General features: G+C 36.1%; 4 protein-coding genes and 1 long non-coding RNA gene across 5 annotated transcripts; 1 reads left to right on the top strand and 4 right to left on the bottom strand.

Moving 5' to 3' along the window:
- Positions 1-302: 302 nt before the first annotated feature.
- LOC135076046 (activator of 90 kDa heat shock protein ATPase homolog 1) lies at positions 303-3,886 on the bottom strand. Its single transcript, XM_063970495.1, has 5 exons — positions 3,282-3,886; positions 2,625-2,993; positions 2,159-2,329; positions 1,214-1,376; positions 303-690 (listed from the first exon to the last, which is right to left on the bottom strand). The coding sequence occupies exons 1-4, from the start codon at positions 3,636-3,638 to the stop codon at positions 1,245-1,247; spliced, it is 1,029 nt and encodes a 342-aa protein (XP_063826565.1). The 5' UTR covers positions 3,639-3,886; the 3' UTR covers positions 303-690; positions 1,214-1,244.
- Positions 3,887-5,764: 1,878 nt separating this feature from the next.
- On the top strand, positions 5,765-25,316 carry LOC135076056 (short/branched chain specific acyl-CoA dehydrogenase, mitochondrial). Its single transcript, XM_063970508.1, has 9 exons — positions 5,765-5,874; positions 5,946-6,075; positions 18,958-19,058; positions 19,250-19,456; positions 20,120-20,290; positions 21,896-22,059; positions 22,415-22,559; positions 24,318-24,453; positions 24,872-25,316. Exons 1-9 carry the CDS (start codon positions 5,845-5,847, stop codon positions 25,048-25,050), a joined length of 1,263 nt encoding a protein of 420 aa, XP_063826578.1. The 5' UTR covers positions 5,765-5,844; the 3' UTR covers positions 25,051-25,316.
- Positions 11,268-16,781, bottom strand: LOC135075931 (uncharacterized). Its single transcript, XM_063970378.1, has 6 exons — positions 14,304-16,781; positions 13,825-14,069; positions 13,557-13,610; positions 12,996-13,148; positions 12,438-12,524; positions 11,268-12,319 (listed from the first exon to the last, which is right to left on the bottom strand). The coding sequence occupies exons 1-6, from the start codon at positions 14,402-14,404 to the stop codon at positions 11,268-11,270; spliced, it is 1,692 nt and encodes a 563-aa protein (XP_063826448.1). The 5' UTR covers positions 14,405-16,781.
- Positions 20,392-21,888, bottom strand: LOC135076073 (uncharacterized). Its single transcript, XR_010258174.1, has 2 exons — positions 21,347-21,888; positions 20,392-21,303 (listed from the first exon to the last, which is right to left on the bottom strand). It is a non-coding gene; the product is annotated as an uncharacterized LOC135076073 (long non-coding RNA).
- LOC135076065 (protein FMC1 homolog) lies at positions 25,304-26,690 on the bottom strand. The gene is made up of 3 exons (XM_063970520.1): positions 26,538-26,690; positions 26,393-26,456; positions 25,304-25,760 (listed from the first exon to the last, which is right to left on the bottom strand). Exon 3 carries the CDS (start codon positions 25,749-25,751, stop codon positions 25,425-25,427), a length of 327 nt encoding a protein of 108 aa, XP_063826590.1. The 5' UTR covers positions 25,752-25,760; positions 26,393-26,456; positions 26,538-26,690; the 3' UTR covers positions 25,304-25,424.
- Positions 26,691-27,440: the final 750 nt, after the last annotated feature.

The raw sequence follows: 27,440 nt of genomic DNA, 5'->3' as shown, positions 1-27,440 counted from the left end.
GTTCAAATCGGTTTCAAACTGGTCGCGTCATGTGTGGTCTCTCAACGGACGCTATGGCAGAAACTTAGATGCAACTCAAAAGTAACTAGACTCAAAAGTTGCAGTTTCGTTTCACCGTGTGTTCTGGGCGTTAGTCCTCCTACCGCTTCAGCAGTCACCAGACGGCGCCACTGTCTTCGCAACTAGAAAGTGACAGTGACCTTACTTTAACTGATGGGCGCTGAAACGATAGCCCTCAATGGCCCTCATTAGTTGTCAAGTATAAATTCAACCTATAAAGGAAACAAATAAAAACACCGCCATAAATATCTAACATAATTTATTAAATCGCTCCGCAATCAATACGTCAGCTACTTACAAAAAGAAGCAAAAGTAATTTATTATTCCACAAATTGATTAGTACTTCAAACCGAAGCAATCGATTTACAATACAGCCCCACCTAACTGTCGTACATAACAAAACAGTCAATATATGTTCATATTTACTGACAGTACATAAACGAGCTATATGTTTAACAATTATTAAGCTGTATGACAACAGTGCTATAGCATGTAGTATTCGAAGGCATACAAAAGGTAGTGCATTGGTACTAGTATACAAAATCACAGATGCATTACAAAATGTACAAAAACAAACTGCTGAATGCATTTGGCTAGTCATAACTCTTCTTAGTACATGTAAAATTGAACCTGGAACAAAAAGAAAAAGTTATTTTGAAGGTAAAAGTTTATTTAGAAGGTAACAATATTTTTCTAGTTGTCGTCTAGCTATACTTTTTGTATATTTTCTAAACTAAATTTAAAAAAGTTTAGTCCAACTGGAATTTGATGTTTCTTAAGTCTATTCATGCACTCTTTTGGATACGTCCTTGTGTACTCATCTAACTCACTGACAAAGTGAGTACGCTCACGAAGTCTTGCGTTATTGCCTTATTCACTTCTGAAGCCTTTCGTATTCACCTCTCACAAAATCAATGACAAAACCTTGCGTTCTAACTTACTCCACTCTGAAGCCTTGTGCACTCACATAACTTACTCACCTAACTCATTCAAATTCACAAAGTCACCTAACTCACTCACAGTCACCTAATTCACTCACAAAGTCACCTAACTCACAAAGTCCCCTAACTCACTCATAAAGTCACATAACTCACTCACAAAGTCACTCAACTCATTAAAACTGACTATAAAGTCGCCAAACTCACTCACTCACCTAATTCGTCTAAAAGCGGCGCGGGCGCGGATCACAGGAAGGCTCCGAAGCCGAACGCACGCTTGATGCTGTCGAAGTAATACCGCCGCCAGTTGTCGCGCGTCGTATCCACTTCCGAAGCAGGCACCAGTTCTTGACGCAGCGTCACCAGGGTGTGGTCATCCTGGAAACGGTTAAAAATCAAAATCAAAAATCAAAATCAAAAGTATTTATTCAGTTTAGACCACAAGTGGCACTTATGAACGTCAAAATTATTATAGAAAATAATAAAAAAGAAAAGTTAGCCCTTATGGGGCACTTTACATGTCTCCTTATCTTTTGGGCCCTACCAGCGCTTCGAGACAAACATATGGCAAGTGCTGAGAAGAAACGCCGGAACAAACTCAGTCACCACTAATTGCCGGGAAATATCTAACGCTAAGAATAACCAAATTCGAGTACATCAAATATGTGCAGACTGAACTGACCACGCATCCTTGTCATCAATATAGTCTCGAACCTTGTAGTTTAAATATTTGTCAAACACGCAAAACCACAAACTCAAAACGTCAGACACAAAGAATCAAAGAGGCAGAGGCAGATTTGTCTCCTTGAATAAATACAATAAAATTCTTAAGTAGAATAAATCAGTGTAAAGATCTGTGTGAATAGATTCATTAATCCAATTCCCAAAACATGATCTAAGATCGTCGGCGACACGGTTCAGTGAGGCCTTGAAGTATAATTTTGTTTTGTGACATCTTATTGTAACAAAACATGTCTCAAATATGACGAACTATGAGTAGGTCCTACTATCCCATTAACACCAATCTGCTCCACATAATGTAATATAAAAACTTGGTAGGTTTCATCCCTATTCCAATTTTCCATTCTAAGAGACTTCGTAAAGATGTAGGAACTACAATATCATCAACCTGACGAGAAGATATTGAAAGGCACATTTACCTTCTCCTCAATATTGAACGTAACTTCCGAGAAGTGCTGGTCTGGCCACTGCTTGTATCGCCAATACTGTGAGATCTTCTTGCCGGGGACCAGCTCTCGGAACTCTCCGGAGATGTTGCCACCGAACAGGACGAACTTGCCACCTTTTTCTGCTTCCATTTTCACGTGTCCCTGTAAAATGTATTAACAAAACTTATGTCTATCCTTTAGTGTTGTCAAATAGAGGATAATATGACCAAGGGTCAAAATCTCTAGAGACCTAAGTCTCTTGTTGCATATAAATGCATAAGCATAAGCTTAGTTGCATATTTCTACTACTTTATCTTCTTTCTTTATTGCTAAGCAATCAGTTAATAACATTACTAGATTCTTGTAAGAACATGGAGATTCTTGGAAGTCAACAAGTAATTTACATTTATAGCCAGACCTGTTAGCTAGATTCTTAACCTCAGAAATGTAAAATTACCTGTGTAAAGGCCGTGACCATTTCTATTCTGGTCATTGCATCGTAAAACTCTTGGGCACGACACTGGAACTTTTCAGACAGCTCAATTGATTTTGTATCTAATTTACATCCAATCTGCTGATTCGTTTTCTGTGCTAGCACTGGCTCCATGCTGATTTTCTTATTAAAACCACTTGTTATTGTGGAGACGTTGTCTGGTTTGACTGGAGCTTCCCCTTTTTTGGGGAGAATTAGGCCTTTCGAGAACTCCTCTTTGAGACTCCGTACATATTCCTTCAATTGTTTTCTGATTTCATTCTTTCCTACGCTATGCATGAATGCTTTCAACCTCTGGGCCTCTTCACCGCTAGTTTTTATTGTGACTGTCATCTGAAATAAAGATATGAAGCTTTTAGTAATGTGGAAAACATTCCTTGACCAATCCTGATGAAGTCAGGAAAATTCAACACCAAATTACATACAGATGCAAATCTCTTGAGCCCTGCATGACATCAATTATGTACATAATTACCGAATGGAAAATTTATCTCAATCTAGATCTCTCCACAAACAAATTTCACTGAATAAAACATGCCCCACACTCACATTGGATACAAAATTATTCAGATATTGAATGAAACATTGACCTATGCATAATTTGGAGGACAATTTACTTACATCAACTTCACTAATGTCATTCTCCTCGGACAAATTCGGGATATGGACCTCGCCTTTAACTTTATCCTTGCCTCCAGCCAATGTACCTTCCCACTTCAATTTGATGTCCCATTCATAGAAAAATATTAGCTTCCCTTTCCTGTTGTTCGCTGATGCCTCTCCATCCAACTTCTCCACCTCAGTAACCTTACAATCAATGCCGTTCTGTGCTATTTTTAAATTGTTCAACAACTCCTTGATACGGTCCTTAGACCACGGACCGGCGTTTTTCTCGGTCCAGTGCCAGTTGTTCACGTTGGTAGCGTCCGGACGCTCTTCCACGATCCACCGAGGATCACCTTCTCCCCATTTAGCCATGGTTCTTCACAAGATCTTGACGCAACCAATAAGTCAATGTTGATACACAGGTGTTCAGAAAGTTTACTCAGAAGCTTCAGTTAAAGTTAATCGCGGTATTAATTCACTATCACACACAGTAAATTTATTAAAACTCGCACTTGAATAGCAGTAGGAATCGCAGATTTCGTATTTCGAGAAAAATCGTGCAGTCATAGGCGAGTGAACGAAACCATGCCAGTCGCTTCGATTGACAGTTGCGGTGTTGCAACGCGTTAAATAAAAATACCCCATATTATTTTAATGTTGATTAACAGGAAAACGAAACTTCAATATTTACCTACATTTTTAGTCCAAATGTCAAAATGTAAATAATTTGTAAAAAGAAAAACAAGTTTAGTCTTATGCAGCAAACACGTCATTTAATTTTCTACATAGAAAACCATCAGAATCAAGACAATGATTGTAAATAAAACGATTTAAATTATTATACTATATCAAAAAAATAATTCATACTAAATTTAATTTAACATTAAAATTTGAATTTCTTAAGGACAGATTTTTTGAATTTTTCAAACGTCGGGTATCTTTTCTAAAGAATAAAATTGTCATTTTGACTTATTTCCCATACTGAAACTGTTAGTCTGCCAAACTTATTCTTCAGGTAAAAGTTATCCGTCGATTGAAAAATTAGATAAAATCTAGAAAAATGAGATTTATTACTATTAAACTGAAACTCAATCGCAAGATTTTTCCCTATTACAAAGTAAAACTTAATTTATCTGGCAGCACCATCGTAATTTCTGCAAGTTTCTAGAATACAAGCTTGCCAACCGCAAAAAAATACTCTCCGGATATCAGCGAGCAACAGTTCCATTTTACGCAGATTTGTAAACTCATACGAATGAAAATGGCATTGTCATAATGTTTTGACGTTTTAGTCTACCTGTCAAGTTTGGCGCGGTAACTTTTAAAACTGATGAAGATGTGAAAACTTGTGAAAATTAAGATACCTACATACATTAATTAGATTTAAGGGCCCTAACCATACGATCCATTTGCATTGGATTTAATAACGAAAAACGCTCCTTTCTCAGGGTGAGCTAAAGCTTTTCAGGTTACGGAGGCAGTGCATTGGATTATTAATCCATTAGAATCTAATGATTAGATAAAGTACTTACCTGAAAATACTATTTTATGTCCATTAATATCATAATAAATTACCACTAACTTGACTTCGTTTCAAAAGCGAAGTGCGAAGTTATTTCATCCATGGTTAGGTTAATTTATGCCATGGAGCATAAATTAACTTAACCATGGATGAAATAACTGAAATAACTAGGTAAGTGATTTAATTTTGACCAATAAAAGAAGTCAACATACATTTATTGACCTACGATACCCTTAAATTAATAGACGATACCAATAATTAATAAATTCAATGACCTATTTTATGAATTTTGCGTGCCCATCCTCAATGTGCCCATCAGGGAAAGAAACGAATCCAAGACCTCCCAACCCAACCAGAAAACAATCTCTGTAACCAATATTAAAACTGTGTTAAAACGTACAAGTTCCCTGGATTTAATTAGATAAGTGGGTAAGTATGATAAGTTCATCTATCCACAGTTCACAATTTAAATCCTCTGCACAGAACGAACGAAATGGCACATCGACTAAACATTGCGGATTTGCGGTACTTCTCTTTTATTAGGTTGTGTTGTCCCTAGCCCTACCAAGTGGTATTTTGCAACAAAACTCACCTAGTTACTAGCTACCTACTACCACAACTACTACTTAAGTATACAGTCATATTACTTAGTTTATGAAACCGCTCTTCCTAAATCTAATAGTAGGTACCTACCTTAAGTTAAACACTTATTTATTAGATTTAGGAAGTTCCCTTAGGTTCCCGGAAAACAATTAAGTAATGTTAAAAGTTCAAATTCCTATATGCACAATATTGTTACTAAGTTTTTAATTTAGGTAGTTACATCTTATTGTTTTTATGCAAACATGGTTGTCTTACAAGTATCTCGTAAAGTAACAACGTCGCAACAAATAACATTAATTCAACACCATACATCAGCAATTGGTCGCTGGTTATCTCGGTGCGAGAGAGATAACACGACGGCCTTCGCGATTCGACATTATTAAACCAGTCTAAAGCAAGCTGCGCTGCGCGGATCGCACGACTCTTGTTGTATTCCAAATAAAAACCGCAAAAATGATCCCATTGCGCCGCGTTGGCAGTAAGGTGTGTTGTGTGCTTGCGTTAATTTTGGAAAATTAAAAAAAAGTCGACTGCATTTTCCCGCGGTTTTGCAGATCTTGGAGCAATGGCGGGCGCCGATGGCAGCTGGAGCGACCGCTCAAAGGAAGGCTTACAGCTCGGAGGCGCCCACGCCGCGCCCCCTGACCATGCTCACTGAAGATGAGCTCGCTATGAAGGAAACAAGTAAATATTTTTGACATAAATGTGGTTGAATCTATTAGCTAACACGTATCGTCGTTATCATCATTTTCACGGTCACTAAACTTGATGATAAGTTAAAAATTTACGTTACGTACTAATTAACGTAGTGGCACCAATGACCGACAAGAACCAATGACCGACACTTTATTTTTTGATTCAATAAAATAAGAGTATAAAATCGATTTCTTAATATGTCAACACTGTACCATAGAAAGCACACTTTTGACTGCCTCCCATTGACATTTAAGCAAAATCCGCCAATTTATTTTGAAAATGGCAGTATAACAACTGATTGCGGCTGGAGTACCGGCGAAAATAACAACATTTCTTAGTAAAATCCTTAAGGAAGTGAGTACATTTTTTGTTAATTACACTACTGTATTGTAACTTATTTGAATTTTATCTTTTTCACGGGTTACTTTATGAACTATAGAATCCATTTTTGTTATAACGAATTTAAAATGTTATTTTGATATTAGTAAAATGTTGGTGTCGATCACTGGTTTTCACAAACTGACTTTTCCAATAATCGACACGTGTCGATAGTAATTTTTTGGAACATTTTTCATTTGACAACCGAATATAGTTCTTATGACTTTGCGCATTTAGTAGATATTTGAAGTAAACTATTCATAGTCGAGCTACCAGTAATCGACAAGTGTCGATTATTGGGGAATAATATATGTCGATGATTGGTTCGAGAAAAAATTATTCTCCCGAGCAGTTAGAAAAAGCTGTAGAAGCTGTTAAAATTGCGAAAAGATTGCAGTTGCTGCTAAACGTTTCGGAGTACCTAGGTAGGATTACGCTCCATGATAAAATTTCGGGAAAAACAACAATGGGTTACACTATATTATACAGGGTGGAAACGATAAGTGATCTCACTCCATTATTTCTTAACTATACAAGATATCCAAAAACTGATTACTGATCCTGAAAGTGCTTTACGAGCTCTATCCAACGGTACCAATAATAGGTTACCAAATAAACTGGATCTATCCGAAAATTCAATGTTTCCGGCTTCCATACATTTAGTAAAACCACACATAATATTAAAAACTATTCAAGATATCCAAAAACTGGTTACTGATCCTGAAAGTGCTTCACGAGCTCTATCCAACGGTACCAATAATAGGTTACAAAATAAACTTGATCTAAGCGAAAATTCAATGTTACCAGCTTCCATATATTTAGTACTGCCACAGTCGTGGCACTCATGTCTTGATAATATTATAGTAAGTAAAGCCTAAAACCAATGTTTTCTAAATAAGAATGCAATTTGGAGTTCAATTTAAGTGTTTATTATTGAATAAAAAAAATTTACACTTCTAATATTGTGTGGCTTGCATACATTTAGTATGAAGCCTGAAAACATTGAATTTTCGGATAGATCCAGTTAATTCTGTAACCTATTACTGATACCGTTTGAAAGGGCTCGTGAAGCACTTTCAGGCTCAATAACCAGTTTTTCGATGTCTTGTATAGATAGTTTAGAAATAATCGAGTGAGATCACTTTTCGTTTCCACCCTGTATAATGGGGCCGAGCACAGTTTTAACTAAAATCGGGACTATTCCCACCTCTCGTTCCCACCACTGCAACTCCTGTGTAGCCAGGATCTACGGCTTGACCGCCACAAAAACCCAACCAATGAAGGTCAAGTTTGTCCCGGGGGAAAGTTAAACTGTCATTGGACCCGCAACGAAATTATTCATAAGAACATAGGAGGAGTTCGAAATTAAGGTTCGACTTCCCTCCATTGCAAAGCGGGTGACAGGTGACAAACAAAGGTTCAAAACCTTTAAGAAAAGATTATGCACCACGGACAATAAATTATATCAATTAAGGGGGCTTATCTTATGAGCAATTAGCAACTACCTGCCAATAATATTTTTCACAAAACCGCTTAAAAGCACGGAAATTTTTCCTTGTCGCGACAAGATCGGTGTAATAAATTGCGGAAACAGATGTAGGTAGGTACGTTGTATTGAATTAAGCATTCAATTACGTTCATGTTTCCAAAGATCACACTCCCACAAGATAATAATGATGGGCAGACTGCTCATGACTGACATCATTAGTGGAACACTCGCAAAAAGGATACGGAACTAGTTTGAATTAGTGAAGTTTATGTTTAAAGTTGCCATGTCCCGTGAGGAACTGCGACGAGCAATGGTCGATTTCTAACCATCGCCTAGTTAGAGATCATTCGGGAAGAAATTATATAAGTGACGCCCTTTGACTGACGTATCCCATCTTTTTTGCCATTCATTAAGTAATTCCTCTTCAACGACTTCTCGGGAATCAAATAATCGGCTTATTTTAGAACTATCGCGGCTATTTAAGAAATCGGAGGTTAGGTATATTTTCCCTTGATGCGAAGTACATAGCCGCACGCTTCTGTACCTCTAAGTCGACCGGCAGTAAACCAGCCAGGACTGGCAGAGCTTCCGACCTAAACCTGGTCGAGTACTTGCCAAAAAAGGAGATCGTCGATAACTGGGTGTCGGTAAGTGGCAGCTGTCGATGACTGGGTGTTGATTACTGGAGATTCGGTGTCGATGATTGGAGATTTATATGCTTTTTCATTTTTTGGGATTTTTTTCTAGTCCGTGTATAGTTAATAAAAATAATACATCCTATTCTTATCTCAAGAATATACCTTATCATGCTCAATCGTTACTTTTGGTTTAAAGATGACTAAATGACCTTTAATCTTAATAAGAAGCCCAATATCTCCTTAAAGTGTCGATCATTGGTGCCACTACGCTAATTGTTACATAAAAATTCTTATAATTCTTCACCGCAAAGATACCTCAGCTGTTACCGGTTTACTTACTACCACTCATACATTCCTCGGAGTGGCTTTCAATGCCATTGCCAACGAATTAAAACAAATAAATTCACGTTATTATTCCGCACGTTAGCTGTATTGACAAATTACATACTAGGTATGTAGTATGATGATGCTTACGAATGGTTTCCTAGTTTGATTCGGTAGTTATAAAATAACGTGATACTTTACGCAGACTTAGCCCGCATCTGAAATTCGGACTAAATAATTAAACTTACAAAATTTTCACTTCTCTCTATACTCACGAAGTTCTTCTGACTTTTTTGTTCTTCATCTCTTTTTCTTATTCGCTTGTCTGGATTCATATTTTCCATTCTCCCTTACCTCATCAATAATTTCCATTTCCCATACCTAGGTCAGCAAAGCTTAGCGAAGCCCCCCCATGGGTGCCCAGCCCACTGATTGCCCAAACCCTGGCATTGATATGACTTGTATCACTACTTGGTTATCTAATAAATTTAAACATAGGTAGGTACCAAAGAGCATAAAAGAGTAAGAGACGGCACTCCATAGATATTTTTTGAGCTCACGCACACATATGCATTTTAGAGAACGACCCGCAAATCTTTACCAACCGCACAAACTACAGGCGGAGCTACCAACATAATGCCTTATTTTCTGACAGTATTAGTGACGTTCGTAATAACTTATCGATTATCGATACTTTGCTAGGGTTGTAATTGCATATCGATATCTAGTATAGGAACCTTCAATATTTTAATGATTACTATTTTTATTTTATACTATGTGTAAGTAAAACGAAGTTTTGTAACGTAAATTATTTATTTCGAAATAAAATAGGTATATTACAATAAGTATTGAACATGACATAGCAGTTGTAGGCATGAGGAATTATTGAAAATTATAACAAAGTACAGAAATGATAATTTTGTAAACTTTTATTTTCACAACTTTTTCTAAGAAAAAATAGGATTTTTATTTATAAACATCTTTAATTTTCTTATCAGCTGATCGAACCTCAGCCCTAAGATTACTTTTCAATGCTTTGTTGCTGTGCTTTTTTACTTTTGTCAGCAAAATTGTTTTCACTTTTTATGAAGCTGTCATTAATGATTTTACAACTATTTCTTAGAAAAAGGTAACTTAATATTTTAAACATCTTATCATAAATTTATTTATTATGTTGTTGACATTTAAACCAACTAAAATTACAATTTGTACTCAACATTAAGAAAATGAATTTTCCAACATTTTCCATATATATCTGGTCGGCAATATGGTCATGATAAAATTGTTTAGCTTCATTTACGGTGGTACATAATTGAATTGTTGGATAAACGAGACTTTTTTTATCATGCCACCATTCGCGAAGAGATATATATGCATATGTCACCGGAAAATAACAAGACTCGTAAGTTGATCAATTTTCTAGGTAGTTGATCAACTCTCGGAAAATAATAAACGGCATTTGAAATGTACTATTTAACGTATGTATTTTAGTAAGTTGATTAATTTACGGCGTCTTGCCGTTAAATCATCCGACAAAGGCAAGGTGTACGTTGATTGGTTAAAAGAGTCACGTGCTTTTATACCGCTCCCCGCCACCCGGCAGCCGCCATTACCGGTTTAAACGTAAATAAATATATCTAGTCCGTACTTGTTTTTCTTTATTTACAGTAGCAAAATTAGCAATTGTTGTTTTGTTTGGTAATAATTCTTATTATAACGCGTGATTTTATTTATGATGGAGTGAAATGTAATAAATGGAGTCTGTAGTGGTAGAAATAAACGAACAATCAGTAAGCAATAGGTACTAGTTTTGTCGATCGAGAACACTTTGATGCAGAGTTACAAAAGTACTACAGTGGGCTAAGTACAGAAAATAAATAAACTTATTATTTTCTGTACTTAGCCCACTGATTGTACTGACTGATTAAACTGATTATAATACTTATTATTAATATAACTTACAATAATAAAACTCTGAGCTCCAATTATTTTTTTAAACATTTTTCATTTACTTAACTAATATAGCATAGACGAACTTGAATATCCCTATCTCTAAAATATAAATATTAAAACAACATATCTAAGTGTTTGTAACTCTATGAATAAACACTTGCTAAATGCTTATAATTAATGCTGTCGACCAATCAGAGAAAAGTGTATTAAGTGACGGATAATAGTGTACCGTCAAATAGTACACTGGGCAACGATTGGCCCATTTGTGGATGATTTTACTTGTAGCAATATAGTTAATTATTAAGTTACGGCTAGGTACCGTAAGTTGACCAATTAGCTAAAATTCAATGCGTTAAATAGTACATTTCAACTGCCGTTTATTATTTTCCGAGAGTTGATCAACTACCTAGAAAATTGATCAACTTACGAGTCTTGTTATTTTCCGGTGACACATACAAGTCATTGTCAACAGGAGTTTTCACGCTCAAACACTCTTCACAAATTAAACAAGAACTGTTCTGTAATAGTTTGGCAGCTAAATACCCGCTTACATATACTACTGGTTGGTTTTCAAGGCTACACAAATTTTCAATGGGCTGTTCTAAGTTTTCAGGGTCCGGGATAGACAACACAGGATAAAATTCAGTGTCTGTGGAATCTTGAACATTAATTTTTATTTCTGTTGTTTTTAAATTAGTTTTTAAAATGTCTTTATATTCCAGCATATGTTTATTGTTGTCTGCTTCACAATTAGCACTTCTGCTATGAGGCACTTTCAGCCCAGTAACCATGCTTGTTTTAAGCGCTGCAGTAAAGTGCGTGATAGTGGGATTTCTATTGGTTACACTGTGTTGCCTAATGATTCCAAATAAGTTTTCCAGAGAGTCTTGGTTAAACTGTCTAAGGTTCATATATTTAAACCCTTCATTCTTTAACTTTTCCCAAATATCGTTTAAGGATTTGATAGATATTTGATATCCCTTTACGCATTTAACATTTTTTAGTATCGTGTTTTCTGCTGTTATAAATTTTATGGTTTTTAACTTATCAGTATAAAAGGTCCAAGACTCAATGTGATTACTTGATGTGGAAACATTTTCCCGGATCCCTTTCTTTACGTCATTTAAAGATGATGGACCATTTGTACAATCAAATAGTTTATCTAACTGTTCAATCACAAATGCTGTATCATTGCAATCAGAAACTTCTTTCCATGCCATCATTTTTAAAATAGCTGCCACGGTATTACTCAGAGCATGCGCAGCATACTTCACCCTCATCTTAGTTTTGAATGTTGGATTTACAATGGTACTATTCAGTTTTTTAATATTTAAAAAATTTCTGTTGTGTTCTTCTGCAACTACCTTCGCTATATTCCTTATTGTTTTTTTTGCATTTTGTAACTGTCGCCAAAGCCTCTTCTCTTTAATTGTAAATGTTGATGAAGTGTCTGTAATAAAAACATTTCCATTAGTAAAAAAAACAACATTAAAGCAAATTGAATTGAATATTGGTTAATTAATCAGCAATTTTACTTAGTTTTTTAAATTAGGTATGTTTTATCTTACCTTTCATTTCAATGTTTTTCTTAGGTCTTTTATAACTGTGGACTAATATTTCTGCCTGTGCATCTTGATGGCAAATGTTTTTATCATCTGAAATATTATAAATATGCAAATTAGTTTAAAATTTATTTTGTTGTTTTATGAAACATATTATTTCCAAATCAATCAATCATTATCAAGTTTTAAAAAAATGCAAAGACAGGATAATGATAGCTCTTCTCATAAAATATGAAGCGTGGGCCCACCTTCAATAACAATGACATAATATTAAATTAAAGGCATTTAGAGGTTTTAATGTTCTGCATTCTGGATGCGGTCTGCGGGTATGTCAAGACAATCTGTAAGTGGTCGTGATAAGGCAATCAGTCACGTGTGCTTTGCGTTCTTTGTTCGTATCCGCACGGTCAAATCGCATTAATATAAAATGTACAGAAACCTAGAATGTTGTACATATAAGTTCATTTTGACCTGACTGCAGACTGCAGAACGCATCCAGGGTGGCATTCTTTAGTTTGAGGGAAGGCATATTTTAGAAGGTAAATAATTAGTTTGTACACTTACCATGAGTAATGGGTTTATAGGTCATATGTTCTGGTGCATTGGAAGTAGAAGGAAGAGGTTCAAAAGTTGTTTTCGCAGAAATACCAGAATCTGGTATATCCACAGCTCCCAAACATGTTGAATTTAGTTGTTTGGTTGTAGTTGTAAGGGGAACTGAAAGCAGATAATGAAATGTGAATTGGGTAATAAAATGTCATGTTCTTACCCAACTTTAGGGTACAATCAGTCTAGTACATGTCTTGCTCACATTAAAAATTACTAGCTTATAAATATTATTAAACTAGCTGACCTGGCTAATTAATGTAGATTGCCTAAAATTTTTCAAATTGGTCCGGTACTTTTTTTGAAGAATTTGTATTACACAAATTACTAAAGTCCCTCTAACTCAACACACATTCTAAGCTAAATTGTGTTACGAGTGGGTTTACTACAATATTCAAGCTGTGGGGTTCTAACCCGCACTTTAGGCTATCTTGGCTCGAGTTACGGAGCCGATCAAATACAAACAAACAATTAAATATTTCCTTTTTATATTATTAGTATAATTTTAGATAAACATACCTCGTTCAACTGGATTTGACTTCTTTGGAATGCAAAATGAATGATCATAAAGAACTGTAACAAAGTATAGATATAATTAATAATTGAAATTATATATTATTTATTGATAAGCATACAACACATGTTTGTGGTTACAAAGAAAGAACCTTGTTAAATTGCATTCGGTTGGTTTGTTTTGGAAACCAAAGAAAATTAATTAAGACATCTAAAGAAAAATTGATAGATAGTAAATTAAATTTAAAAAAAATAATTGAAGTCATCATCATACCTGTCTTGAGGTTTTCTTTATTGGAGTCTTTTACATGAAGAGGAAACTCTGTCAAAACTTCATCTGGCAAGATGGGATTGCTCAATTCCAGTGTTGGAATAGCTGAGTTCTTCAGCCGAGTTCCTTTGGCATTGAAGGATTCAGGAGTGAAGTGCCCACCACAAACAAACTTCAGTTGGTGTAACTTTTCAATAGGTACATATGCTAAGTCTTCTAAGCCAGCATTTTTAACCCACATTCGACAACTGAAATAAGAAATACCTATTAGAAAAGAAAAAGAATAACAAACTGAAATTTATTCATCAACTAATTTCTTTTAGTATTGTTATGCAATTCATTTGCAGAGTACGAAACAAAATACTGAAATTAAAAATTGGTTATGGTTATTTACTGTATGATTAAAAATATTAATCCCAGCCTTTAAGTTTACACAATCAGTAAAATTATCTTGTAATAAATGAGTGTTATTAGAAACTCACCGGTCAGAATCCAGAGGAAACCTACTCAAAAGTAAGGGTGATCCACCACGACTTCGCCTCTTATTACAAATAACGCACTTCTTGTTGTTTCTACTCTCCATTATCAGTAGAAGCCTAAAATGAAATAGGTATTAATTAAACAAAGCCTATAATTTCTCTCCAACCAGTGTCAATGCCCTGGTTCATGCATTTACCAGTTTTGAAAGTACATTTACATTTTCATCACATAGGGTTGTTTTTAATGAAAAATAGATTTGTAATAGATGTAATATTTCAAGTAAGTAGATAACATACCCATTAAACAGAAAAGTAAATAAGAGTTTAAACTTCTGTAGAAGTTGAAACACAGCTTATTTAAAAGAGTCTCTATCTCACAAAAAACATAACACTGAACAGCAAACTTTATCACGCCCGATACGGAGGAACTTAATCAACTCAACGTAAACGACAGAAAAGTTTATTTACAGTAATATTGCACCAAATCTGAGAAAATAACTTCACACGAATCAATTCGCCGGTTAAAAACTCAAACTCAATTGACAGACATTTTTTTTCATTTGTCAAACTAACAATACTACCAACATAAGGACACTAACAATTATTTTTAGTATGGTGGTATTGATCCGCGGGTTCCCCTGCTATAGTGAAATCAATCCAAAATGCACTTTATTGCTTAAGGGATAAGGTTGTATATCAATTGCTACATATAGAGACTAGTTTTTGTATGAGAAGTGTCTATCCACTGGTAGGTACACGTAAGAACGTGAGTGGTATCTTAATGTTTTATCAAAGAAAAACATAATACCCATCTACTTACTCGAACGTACTCAAAAACTTTATCATGTTAGCTACCATGCCTATAAAGTTTGGAGTAGATTTTATGTGATAAATTAATGACATCCCAACTAATATTATAAATGCGAAAGTAACTCTGTCTGTCTGTCTGTCTGTCTGTCTGTTACGCTTTCCCGCTTAAACCTCGCAACCGATTTTGATGAAATTTGGCATAGAGATAGTTTGAGTCCCGGGAAAGAACATAGGATAGTTTTTATCCCGGTTTTTGAAACAGGGACGCGCGCGATAAAGTTTTTCTGTGACAGACAAAATTCCACGCGGGCGAAGCCGCGGGCGGAAAGCTAGTTTGCAATAAAGCCTAACTTGGTTGGGTTGAATGACAATCTTACAGCCTTCATCAGTTTATCATCACACCTTAGATTTTTAACAAAAAAAATTGTTAAACTGATCTGCCTTTTCACCCCGTAAATGATTTAAAGTTATTTTTGCAACAAAAGGGAGAATATTGAAATTCGTTTTTTCTTGGGTTTAAGTCTTTTCATCGCATGACATTTCTTCTTCACTTATTTCTTCAACATCATCAAAGATCCGTTTTATGAATGGCTTATCCCCATTAGTTTCATCTTATGAACCTTTTAAATATCTAGCTTCTGCCTTCTTGGGTAGGTTACCAAACCATGTATAACTAAATTAACATACAATTTAAAGTTACAAAGTATTATGAACGAAATAATAGGCTTAAGCCCGTTTTCACTATCAATCCCTTACTTTTAAGTGACCCCTATGAAATCATAATTCCTGTTTAGTGTTACCATAGGGGTCACATAAAAATTAGGGATTGATGGTGAAAACGGGCATTATTATCCTTAATAATTCCTTATAGTCGATTCGGCAGCGCAGGACCGATTGTTGTATAAATTATTGGGGGAGGTCTTTGTTGGATGTTTTGAAGTTGAAAAGGATCCTCGATTAATGGTTTAGGATATTGACCATGATTGATATGGCTACGTCATTCTATTGTTGTCACAGCATGTCAATATGTTTTTCTGAATCAGTATGCAGAATGTCGTCGATGTAACTAGGCCAACGCTTTCTCCAAGTAGGTAATCTGGGTCCATCAATGAAAGGGCTTTGTAGGTTTGGGGCCATAATGCAATTTGTGTTGTAAAACTACTCTTCTGTTAAAGTTGACCTCCTCCCTCTACCATATTATCTCAATATTATTAAATAATTTAAGTTCCATATCAGCGCTTGATACAGTATCAAAATATGCTTATCTTATTTACAGAAGTGAACGCTATGCCACAAGATAAAAGTGTCATGTAATGTAATAGGACTTAACGAGTCAAACAATCTTTTACTTTTGGTGTTTTAAACATCAGAGGTAAAGAATCCCAAAACTATAAAAATAACATTAGTTAGATAGATAGAGTTTCTGCTAGGGAAGAGCTTAAGAAGAGTCTTTATTCCCTATCATTTACCTAAATAAAAACATTGAATGGTTCATGAGTTTCTCGATCTATTTTTGTTATCACTCAGTTCTATATATTTTAACGACTACACTGCACTAAAGTTTAAACCTATGTAATAACTCAATGAGTAGGTCAACCTACTATGTATAAACAAAAACATTGCAACATGCTCTCTCAATCACAATCTAATGTTTATGATTTGCATTTGATTTACCATGTTATGACGTTAAACCAGGCCTGGCTCACTCCGCGCGGTACATCCGATAATTACCTACAGCGAAGCGCCCCGCCGGCGGGTATTATATCAGTCGAGTGTCACGCGCGCTTGTCAGGACGCTGGCGTGGGTTGTAGTATGATTATAATTCTATGATCGAAGTATTATTTAAAAATGGACATAAAGAGAAAGAAATATTGTATGGCGTTCGGGTTTTTAAATTCGAAAAGTAATCTACCGGATTTATCTTTTTTTTTCGCTTCCCAAAGATGCTGAAAGGTATGTTGGCCATGTAGGTAGGTAATCAATAATTCTTAGGATAGTATAGGAACCTAACCTACTATGACTACTGCTCAGAATGCGTTCGTTCGTTTCAGCCAAATGACGTCCACTGCTGGACAAAGGCCTCTCTCAAGGTTTTCCATAATGAATGCATACTTACCTACATACGTACCTCATTACAAATAAGTAGATTAATTATTTTTTCACTAGACAGCAACCCTAACAGCGTAAGAAGAGTTCAAAGGCACGCGATAGAAAGAGACAAAACTTGTAGGTGAATAAAATTGTAGGTACGTAGTGCTGTGCGAGCTGAATTCCACTGTATCGCGTCGTAGCAAGACTCGCATTTATTTAAATCGTCTTGCGGAGTAATCCTTCTGTACCTGTACTATTACTTATTCTGTGGTTAAACATAAGCTTAGCATTTCCTCCATGACCTCAAGAGCAATTCGAGTTCGCTAAAATGACGTGATTACTATCTTTTAATAAATTGAATGCTGATAAATTCTTATCAGCCAATTCGTACGCTTAATTATGCTAGAGATATAAAGAAGACCTTATCATTTCACTGGTTGATTGAAAAATGAGAATTTCAAATGAAATTGTTCGCCACTATTTTTAACCCTTATTCAAACAAAGGTAGATATATTACCACTTCGTTTATTTTTAAAAAAGGATCCTAATATTCGATATGGTAATACATAAAGATATCGTGGTCACTTATTTATATTTTTAAATATATTTTTTTACTTATCTATGACATCTTACAACTTTTCAACGTCATTTGTCACTGTCAGGTAATGTCAAAGTCAACCAAACGGTTTTGGTGTGAAAAATTTCAAGATTTTTGCGCGCGTTTTTGGTAATTTTGAAACTTTGTTCAACGAAAATTCTGATAAGTGTTTTTTCGATTCAAATTCCTAAACTATAACATTTATTGTATAATCTCACTTATAGGCAGCGTCTGCAATTGATTTATTCATATAATTTAGACATTTTAAAGAAGTGGTAAATAGTTTACCATTGTCCGATCCCGTCTTGAGAAAAGTTTGATGATATATAAAAAAACTGTTGTTTTTTGTATGTGCACAAATAAAACTAAATAAATATTTGGAGAAATTTTAACTTATTTTGATAACTATTTACATAACGTTATGACGTTACGTAATTAGTGAATTGTTAGTTTCAGACTCAATGTAAGCATAATAATTGTAAGCATAATAACTAATATTAATAAATTTTTTTTTTTTAAAAACAATAAATTTATTTCATTCCCAAAATATTTAATAAAATATAGGTAGAACCAAGAGGAAGTCACTAGTCAAGAACCAAAAATGAACCAAAAATAAACCAAAACGGACAATGGTAACTATTTTACCACCAACATTTAATAATTTGTAGTCATGAATGGATAATGGTAAATTATTTACCACCCAAAAAACTACCCCTTCCCCTATTTTTTTATAAATTTTGATCAAAAATATGAAATAAGTGACCCACAATTACCCAAAATCCACTTCAACTTTGTAAAAAAAATGCATACTAGCTCGCATTTGAATAAGGGTTAAAGCAATAGACACTAGGTCCGTAGTCTATCAAAACAATGTAATTTTGAACGTAACTATAATACGGGCCTTCAACTCTATAATAGGCAGTTTAGGGCGTATTTCTTCAAGCAATAAATCATAGCACATCAGCCGCGCTATTGACACAAATTATCCAATCAAAAACATCTCTCACGAACACGATGTGGTCAGTTACTCCGGCTCCGCATTATATTCAGAGAGGAATACGAAGTTAACTACTAGTTATAAAAGATAGAAGAAAAGTTATAAAGATATTATACTGTACACAAAAGAATTTAAAGGGTAACAACGATCTTAATTTCAGTCAGAAAACTGGCCACAGAACAAATCGCGCCACTAGTCAGGAAGATGGACGATGAGCACCGCATTGACGACGGCATCAGACAGCTACTCTTCGACAATGGTGTAAGTTCCACGACTGTCACTCTTTTTTCCATGTAACGTAAGCCCGAATTAATTTAGATAATCCAAATCCAGATCATAAACACAGATAGGTATAATACCTACTGTGTCATAAACCTTTCGATCAATGAGCTCTACAACTTTACTCTTTCTAACATTCTTTAGGATGATTGAGTTGCTATTCTTTTTCTCAGCTAATGGGAATTGAAACCCCAGTGGAATACAGCGGGTCAGGCTGCGGTTTCCTCACGATGATGCTGGTGGTGGAAGAACTGTCCCGAGTGGATCCCTCCGTGGCCGCGTATGTAGACATCCACAACACACTCGTCAACTCCCTGCTGATGAAGGTCGGCACAGAGGAACAGAAGAAGAAGTACCTTACCAAGCTGTGCACGGAATACGTGAGTATTCTCTCTATAACGGATATAGATCGTTTCATCCACGAAGACGCGTCCCACCAATTTTTGGTGGAGGGAAGCGCGGGGTGCGGAGAGTTTGATCCGAGCAATCCGAGAATCATTATTGTAGAGTGCGTGTGCCCTCATTGATAAATTATCGTGTACCGATAACACTCAAACATTAGCCGAAGAATGGAGGGGCGCGTCTTCGTGGATGAAACGATCTATACAGGACAGGAAGGTCAAATTTTCCATTGTTTTTGGTCGATCTTAAGACAAGGTAACGTGGTAAAACAAAACTATAAATTATTATTAGCATATTCCCACTGCCTCATTATCATGAAACATGTAAGGTACAATACTTTACATAGTTAGGTACTTTAAGATAATTTTGTTTCTGATTCGCGAGAATTGTTTAAAAATGGTAGTAAAAGTATATTTTACGTTTGGCATGCTTAAGGCAGTTGATAAGAGACATCCTACGAATTTCTCAAATCCGTCGACTGACTACGTTTGCCATTGCCAGTAAACAAGGCAAATCAGTCCAGTAACCAGTTATTCAAATATTGAAAAGATATTTTGTGTTCATCCACAGAATTGATTTTCTCCAAGCTTCGAGTGAGACCGTTAATATCTGCATCTAATTCCCATCAAAATTTCTTCCAGGCCGGCAGTTTCTGCCTCACAGAGCCAAACTCTGGCTCCGATGCTTTCTCCCTCAAGACTGTAGCCAAGAAGGACGGCAACCACTACGTCATCAACGGCTCAAAGATGTGGATCTCCAACTCTGACGTCGCTGGCGTTTTCCTAGTCATGGCCAATGCAGACCCCTCCAAGGTAAGTCTTACCGTCATTTATTTTCTGCAAATAGGCTTTTAAAAGCACTTTTACTCTACTGTTTTTTTTTCCACAACGAAGAAACTCTTGGCCTGCATCTCATCATCATCATCAACAGCCCTTTACAGTCCACTGCTGGACTATGAGCCTCCTCCACTATAGTGGAGGGTTTTGCCATAATCTCCACGCTTGGCAGGCGGGTTGGAGATCGCAGTTTAAAAGATTGATGTTTTTCAGAGAGCGCTGCTGCCCATTCTCTGTTTGATGTGTAGTCCCTAAGTCGCCTCTTACGACACCCGCGGGAAGAGTAGGGGTTGGTGACAAATGTATTCTACTCTGCCGTCACCACACGGCTAATTTTAATTATGAGGCCTGCATCTCACCTGATGGAAAGTAATGATCAGGCCGAAGATGGAAGCGTGGTTTTACTTTAACACTACCACTGTTTCGGAACAATAAAAATGGGCGAGTGTTCAGTTGAGAAGCAGCGCAAGAAACTCAAGTTTTATCTGCTGCGTTTTAGATGGAATCTTTGTCTTCTCTTTTAATAAGTAGCTTTTTGAGCCGTCTATTTTGACGAGCACGAATATGTCTCTTGTCGGACATTATGAAAATGTTTTTACCAAACTGGATCCAGCGCACCGATTTATTCATCAATGGTTGGGAATCAAAGTCAATTAAAGATCTCTCGGTTGGGAGAGTTCAATTACTCAAGATTTTAGTCATTTGCAGTTGGCACTATAATAAAGTCAATGTGCTACTTATTTGATTTTCATTATAAGGCACTTAAAATTTAAGTGAATAACTTTTATCCACCATCAGAATTTTTATCACATTATTCAATCGTTGTTTTTGTTACGAAGACAGGCACTTTATCTCGATTATTAATGATGCAATGGCTAACATTATTAACTTGTTTATTTATTTACTGATCTTTCCGCTGTATTACACAACTCTGTGCACTTTCTTAATTAAAATAAAAATGATAAGTACCTAAACTAGATATCATTTATCTACGTGTGTAATTACTTATTATTTATCTACGTGTGTAGTTACCTAAGTGTGTAATTAATATTAGTTACTATGTGGCTGTGAAGATTTTATGGAATAGGCACTAGTAATCTTCCCTGACCTACACTGAATAGATTAGTAAAACAGATTTACGTAAGAGTTAATGTTGTAGGTTTAAACGACTGCACGTCATGCTATACACTATGAGATCTTATGAAGTTGTAATAAGAGTGTTTTTACAGCAAAAGTGTACAGACTCATGTGCTGTCGACTGTATAAGAGGCTTTGTTCAACGCATATTAATAAGTTTGAATAAATTAGGAGGATTTGCCTCTCATGTTTTACACTACTCTAGGTACAAAAGCGTAACATGACAAATATTGAAAGAATTGTCGTATTTCCATTTAACTAATATTGTGTAACCTAGGTATTTTTATTGTTGCTACAGAAATGTTAACTAGCTTTTCCCGCGGCTTTCATGTAGGTACATAGTTTTTCCCTGATCTCAAACTATCTGTAAAAAAACAGACCCTTCTTTCGTGAGTCTCACAATTACTGGGTTTTCCATTTCAACTTCATAACGTCTCTTTCCAGGGTTACAAAGGCATCACCTGCTTCTTAGTAGAGCGTGAGACCCCCGGCCTGACGGTCGCCAAGCCAGAGAACAAACTTGGTATCCGTGCATCGGGCACCTGCATGGTCCACTTCGACAACGTCAGGATACCTGAGGAGAACATCCTTGGGCAGTATGGTCATGGGTAAGTTTCAATCTTCTCCGTATTGTGTCCGTATTCACGTCGCAGCTCGTGTTTTCTTCTAGGCTTCTATTTTATAGCCCAATGTCATCAAAATCAAATCTTTTACTTTTTGCAAGTAGATTTCCAAAGAGCACGTCCCAACCCTACCGCTGCTTCGACAGTAATATGGGCCAGTGCTGAAAACATTATTTCCTCAATCAAGGAATCGTATTTCTTTTTGAACTTATTGTTATTTCAAGCTGTCCAATTATTGTTACTAAGCAATGTGGCAACTTAAGGACTTTATAATAGTGGCGACTTTGTAACAACAATCTGATTTGCTGTCATTAACATCATTATGTTTATCTACCCTCAGCTACAAATACGCAGCGGGTTTCCTGAACGAGGGCCGTATCGGTATCGCGGCTCAAATGGTCGGTCTGTGCCAGGGATGCATGGACGCTACCATCCCCTACACGCTGGATAGGAAGCAGTTCGGCAAGAGCATCTACTCCTTCCAGGTGAGCCTTAGGTGTTTGGAATAGGATTCAATATCCTGTAACAGATTAACGAGATTCGCGACTTCTTGAACGAGCTACGTCGGCATTACGCTTCTATGAGCAGCTACTCGTAGCAGATGAGTCTTGAGTATTTGAAACAAGGTTCAATTTCGTATGGACGCCACCATTCCCTACAAGCTGGAAGCAATTTGGCAAGAGCGTCTACTCCTTCCAGGTGAGCCTTAGATGTTTGGAATAGGATTCAATATCCTGTAACAGATTAACGAGATTCGCGACTTCTTGAACGAGCTACGTCGGCATTACGCTTCTATGAGCAGCTACTCGTAGCAGATGAGTCTTGAGTATTTGAAACAAGGTTCAATTTCGTATGGACGCCACCATTCCCTACAAGCTGGAAGCAATTTGGCAAGAGCGTCTACTCCTTCCAGGTGAGCCTTAGATGTTTGGAATAGGATTCAATATCCTGTAACAGATTAACGAGATTCGCGACTTCTTGAACGAGCTACGTCGGCATTACGCTTCTATGAGCAGCTACTCGTAGCAGATGAGTCTTGAGTATTTGAAACAAGGTTCAATTTCGTATGGACGCCACCATTCCCTACAAGCTGGAAGCAATTTGGCAAGAGCGTCTACTCCTTCCAGGTGAGCCTTAGATGTTTGGAATAGGATTCAATATCCTGTAACAGATTAACGAGATTCGCGACTTCTTGAACGAGCTACGTCGGCATTACGCTTCTATGAGCAGCTACTCGTAGCAGATGAGTCTTGAGTATTTGAAACAAGGTTCAATTTCGTATGGACGCCACCATTCCCTACAAGCTGGAAGCAATTTGGCAAGAGCGTCTACTCCTTCCAGGTGAGCCTTAGGTGTTTGGAATAGGATTCAATATCCTGTAACAGATTAACGAGATTCGCGACTTCTTGAACGAGCTACGTCGGCATTACGCTTCTATGAGCAGCTACTCGTAGCAGATGAGTCTTGAGTATTTGAAATAAGGTTCAATTTCGTATGGACGCCACCATTCCCTACAAGCTGGAAGCAATTTGGCAAGAGCGTCTACTCCTTCCAGGTGAGCCTTAGATGTTTGGAATAGGATTCAATATCCTGTAACAGATTAAAGAGATTCGCGAAAAAGAGCTACATCGCCATAACGCTTCAGATGAGCAGCTACTCGTAGCAGATGAGTCTTGAGCCTTTAAAATAAGGCTCAATTTCGTATGGTGGGTCTATGCCAGGGTTGTTTGGACGTTACCATCTCTTACACGCTGGACAGGAAACAGTTCGGCAAGAGCATCTACTCTTTCCAGGTGAGCCTTAGACTGTTGGAGGTTCTTTCATTTCAGCCAAATGATGTCCAAAGCTGGACAAAATCCTCGTCCAAGGATTTCCACAATGATCGGTCCTGCACTACCTGCAGTGCATCCAGGAATTTCGCGTGACCTTCACCGATCTGGTCGGTTCACCTAGCGGGAGACTGGAGGAGTAAGGCTAATATTCTGTAACTTCTGCAAAAGTAGATAAGTCGCTTCCCAAATGAGTGCCACTTTAGACGAGCAGCTGCTCGTACCAGTTGAATCTTGAGCTTTTTTATGGGTCAATTTCACAAGGGAAATACGGGACTTCTGATGATGGCCGTATCGTACAACATCGCTTCTATGATGATCTATGATAAGGATTCTTTATGGCCAATTGATTAGGATTCTCTACTGTGTATTATCTAACTCCACTGTATCACACATTTTCCTATTTCTTTCCAGGGCATCAGCTACCAGGTCGCGCATTTACAAACTCAGCTGGAAGCCGCTCGCCTGTTGATGTACAACGCGGCTCGGCTTAAGGAACACGGCCAGGAGTTCGTCAAGGAGGCGGCCATGGCTAAATACTACGCTTCTGGTAAGGAGAAACCATCACAGTATTTATACATGTCCGACTCAGTATAGCAAATTCCCATAAAGTTTATGGCATAAACAATAGAAAACCGGCAATTCTAACGAATATAGCGAAATATTGACATCGAACTATCTACGTCCCTAGCGATTCCAGCCAATATCCGTTCGAGTCGATTTCAATAGAGTATGTAACATACCTACATATTATTATGTAGGTAGGTCTATTGGCGTGGATATACAAAAAATCTTAGATTTGATTTTATCTAATCTCCAGTTAGTATAAGTACTTAGTCAAAGTAGAAGATTTTTGCATTTATTTTTATCATTAAATTAAATCTATGTCTATATCACATGGAGGTATTCTCTATCACGATACTAAATTAAGGATAATATTGATTTTAAAATATCATATTCTTTTTCAGAAATTGCTCAAACCCTAACGTCAAAATGCATAGACTTCATGGGAGGAGTGGGCTTCACCAAGGACTTCCCTCAAGAGAAGTTCTTCAGAGACGCCAAGATCGGAACCATTTACGAGGGAACCAGCAACATGCAACTGCAGACTATTGCAAAACTTATTGAAAGAGAATACAAACAATAAACGAGAAACTAACTTTGTAAATGCATTTATATTTTGTAAGGCGGTTTCAATATTTGGAATACAATCTGTAGTACCATTTATAGTAAAAAAAACTACTACACCTATTATTATGTTAATGTTCCATAAACAAAATCAATTATAATTGCTAGAAAAAACAGTTTTGCAACTTTTATATTATTGGAACAAAAGGTAAATAATATTATGCTCAGTTTCACTGGGTCTTTTTACAACCCTGTATTGTTAATTAAAAAACTTGTTTTATTTTATTTATTGTGTTTTATTTATAACTTCAAAACAAAGGCTTTGTACTACATACTATTTAGAGATAGCTATTTACAATAACTATAGGTAATATTCTATTAAATTAAAATTATCTATGGTTTCGGGTCATGAGGTAACTTGAATCCAACCATCTTAGCCGTTTCTTCTACGGACCTTTCCCCTTTACCTTTGAATTCCACGTTGATCTCTTTATACGTTCTAGAATTATGTAAATAGTTGAAGTAGGTTTTGGCTTTATAGTGCATTTCTTCCGCTGCCTTACAGAGTTGTTGATCAGTAGTCTGGTATTTACGGTACTGGCTAAATATGTACTGTACCATTTGGTTCTCGGCCAGTCTCTTCGTTGAACTCTGCTTTCGTAGTTCTGAGAGTAGTTGCCTCAAGGTCACTAGTGCAGGCTTTGTAGTAATTGATGCCATGATTCAGACCTTCAAACAAATCAAATGTTCAGCTTTTCTATCATCAGAGATGTAATAAATTCTTCTGTGTTATTGTAATGAGGTTTGCTGCCTTTTTGCCAAAATTCTGCAGGGATTGTCACTAATTTCTCTTTAGGGAAATAGTGGATAGATGTATCGTTAAAGACATTTGATAGAGTAAAGTTATTTTGTAACACAATTTCGCTTGTAAATGGGTATATTTTATGTAAGTATGGGACAGTCTCTAATAATAACCGACTAGGATTATTTTCAATCAGAGAGCTAAAACTGTTGCATATTATCATGCAGTTTTGCAGCTTTAAATCCCAATTAGCCCATAAAAAGTTGTTTGTTAGCTGTTTAGGGCAGTGAGGTAGATAAGCTATGGTATAATCATTTTCAGAAATTATGTAATTTCCTTCATTATTTTCTGGTATAACTTCAAGCCCAAAATGTTGTAGTACTTCGCATTCAGTTTTGAAAAATATTGGATCATGTACTAGTACTCTCTTGGGCTTACAAAAGTCTCTCAGACACAGCAAAAATGCTAACTGATTTATAGAAACATTACACGCATAAATGTGGCCAAGCCCCAGACAAATTATTTCTGCTACTGGTTTATCAAGTACTACTGTACTTACAGACTTAATTGCGTCTTCAAAATATTCTGAGCCTTTCATACAATCCACAGCAACTTCTATTTGCCTGAAAAATAACAAAATTTACTGAAATTATAACCTCAAAGGGAAAGAACCGTACATGTATTTATTAAAGAGCAAAACTTACTTTATCAATTTCTCTTTATTTATATTGTAAAGTTTTTCGTCATCTAATGATTTATCTGGTAATTTTGAAGGTTTTTTGAATGAATGTTTTGATTTTACAATTTGAAATCCATCAGAATCCACTTCAAATTTTGACATTTTTTTCTGAAGTTTTAAGTTTCTTTTTTTTTATTACATTAGGTGTTGCAGCTGAAAAAAAATATGGAACGATGGTAACGGTACCGTTATACCGTAATTACGATATTCGTAAAACTTGACCTAATTACTGTGTCCTACGTTACGTAACTTTGCCGTAGATAGATCAATTTTATTGAGCGTTAATCATGATCTCTACTAAAAAAAATTATCATCTCAGCAAATAAGAAAATAGTCATTGAAGAAGCGTAGAATGCTTTGTTGTACGCAAAGTGTAAATAATAATAAAGCTTTTCAAAAATTTAATACATCATTTCTATCTTTAATAATTATTATTAGGAATCTATTTAATTTTGCTTTAATTCCTTTACATTGATTTTACCATCAGATTCACAAAAATATTCTTTTGCGATATCACTTCTTTGCATTTTTGCTGATGATAATTTATCAGGCACTTTGACAAAGTTATATAAGAAAGTACCTACCTAGGTGCTTAGTCATGTGGGTTAGGCATATTTACCAATAAAAACCGATAACATAATAATAAAAATAATAGATTACTCCAGTCCAGGATTGTGAATAAACTTAATTTATTGTTGGTTGTAAATAACTAAAATAAGAAGACTGGTGGTGACCTAATAAAGATTTAGCAAGTTAATATCAAAATGCTTATTTATTTTCGTTACAGACTGTTATTGTCCCCTTCACAGTCATACATAATCGCTAAACCAGACTTCATCTATACTAATATTACCTATAAAGCTAAAGA

The sequence above is a fragment of the Ostrinia nubilalis genome, chromosome 11, assembly GCF_963855985.1.
Source record: "Ostrinia nubilalis chromosome 11, ilOstNubi1.1, whole genome shotgun sequence".
NCBI classification, from domain to species: Eukaryota; Metazoa; Arthropoda; class Insecta; order Lepidoptera; family Crambidae; genus Ostrinia; species Ostrinia nubilalis.
This window is presented reverse-complemented; position numbering and strand designations above follow the sequence as displayed.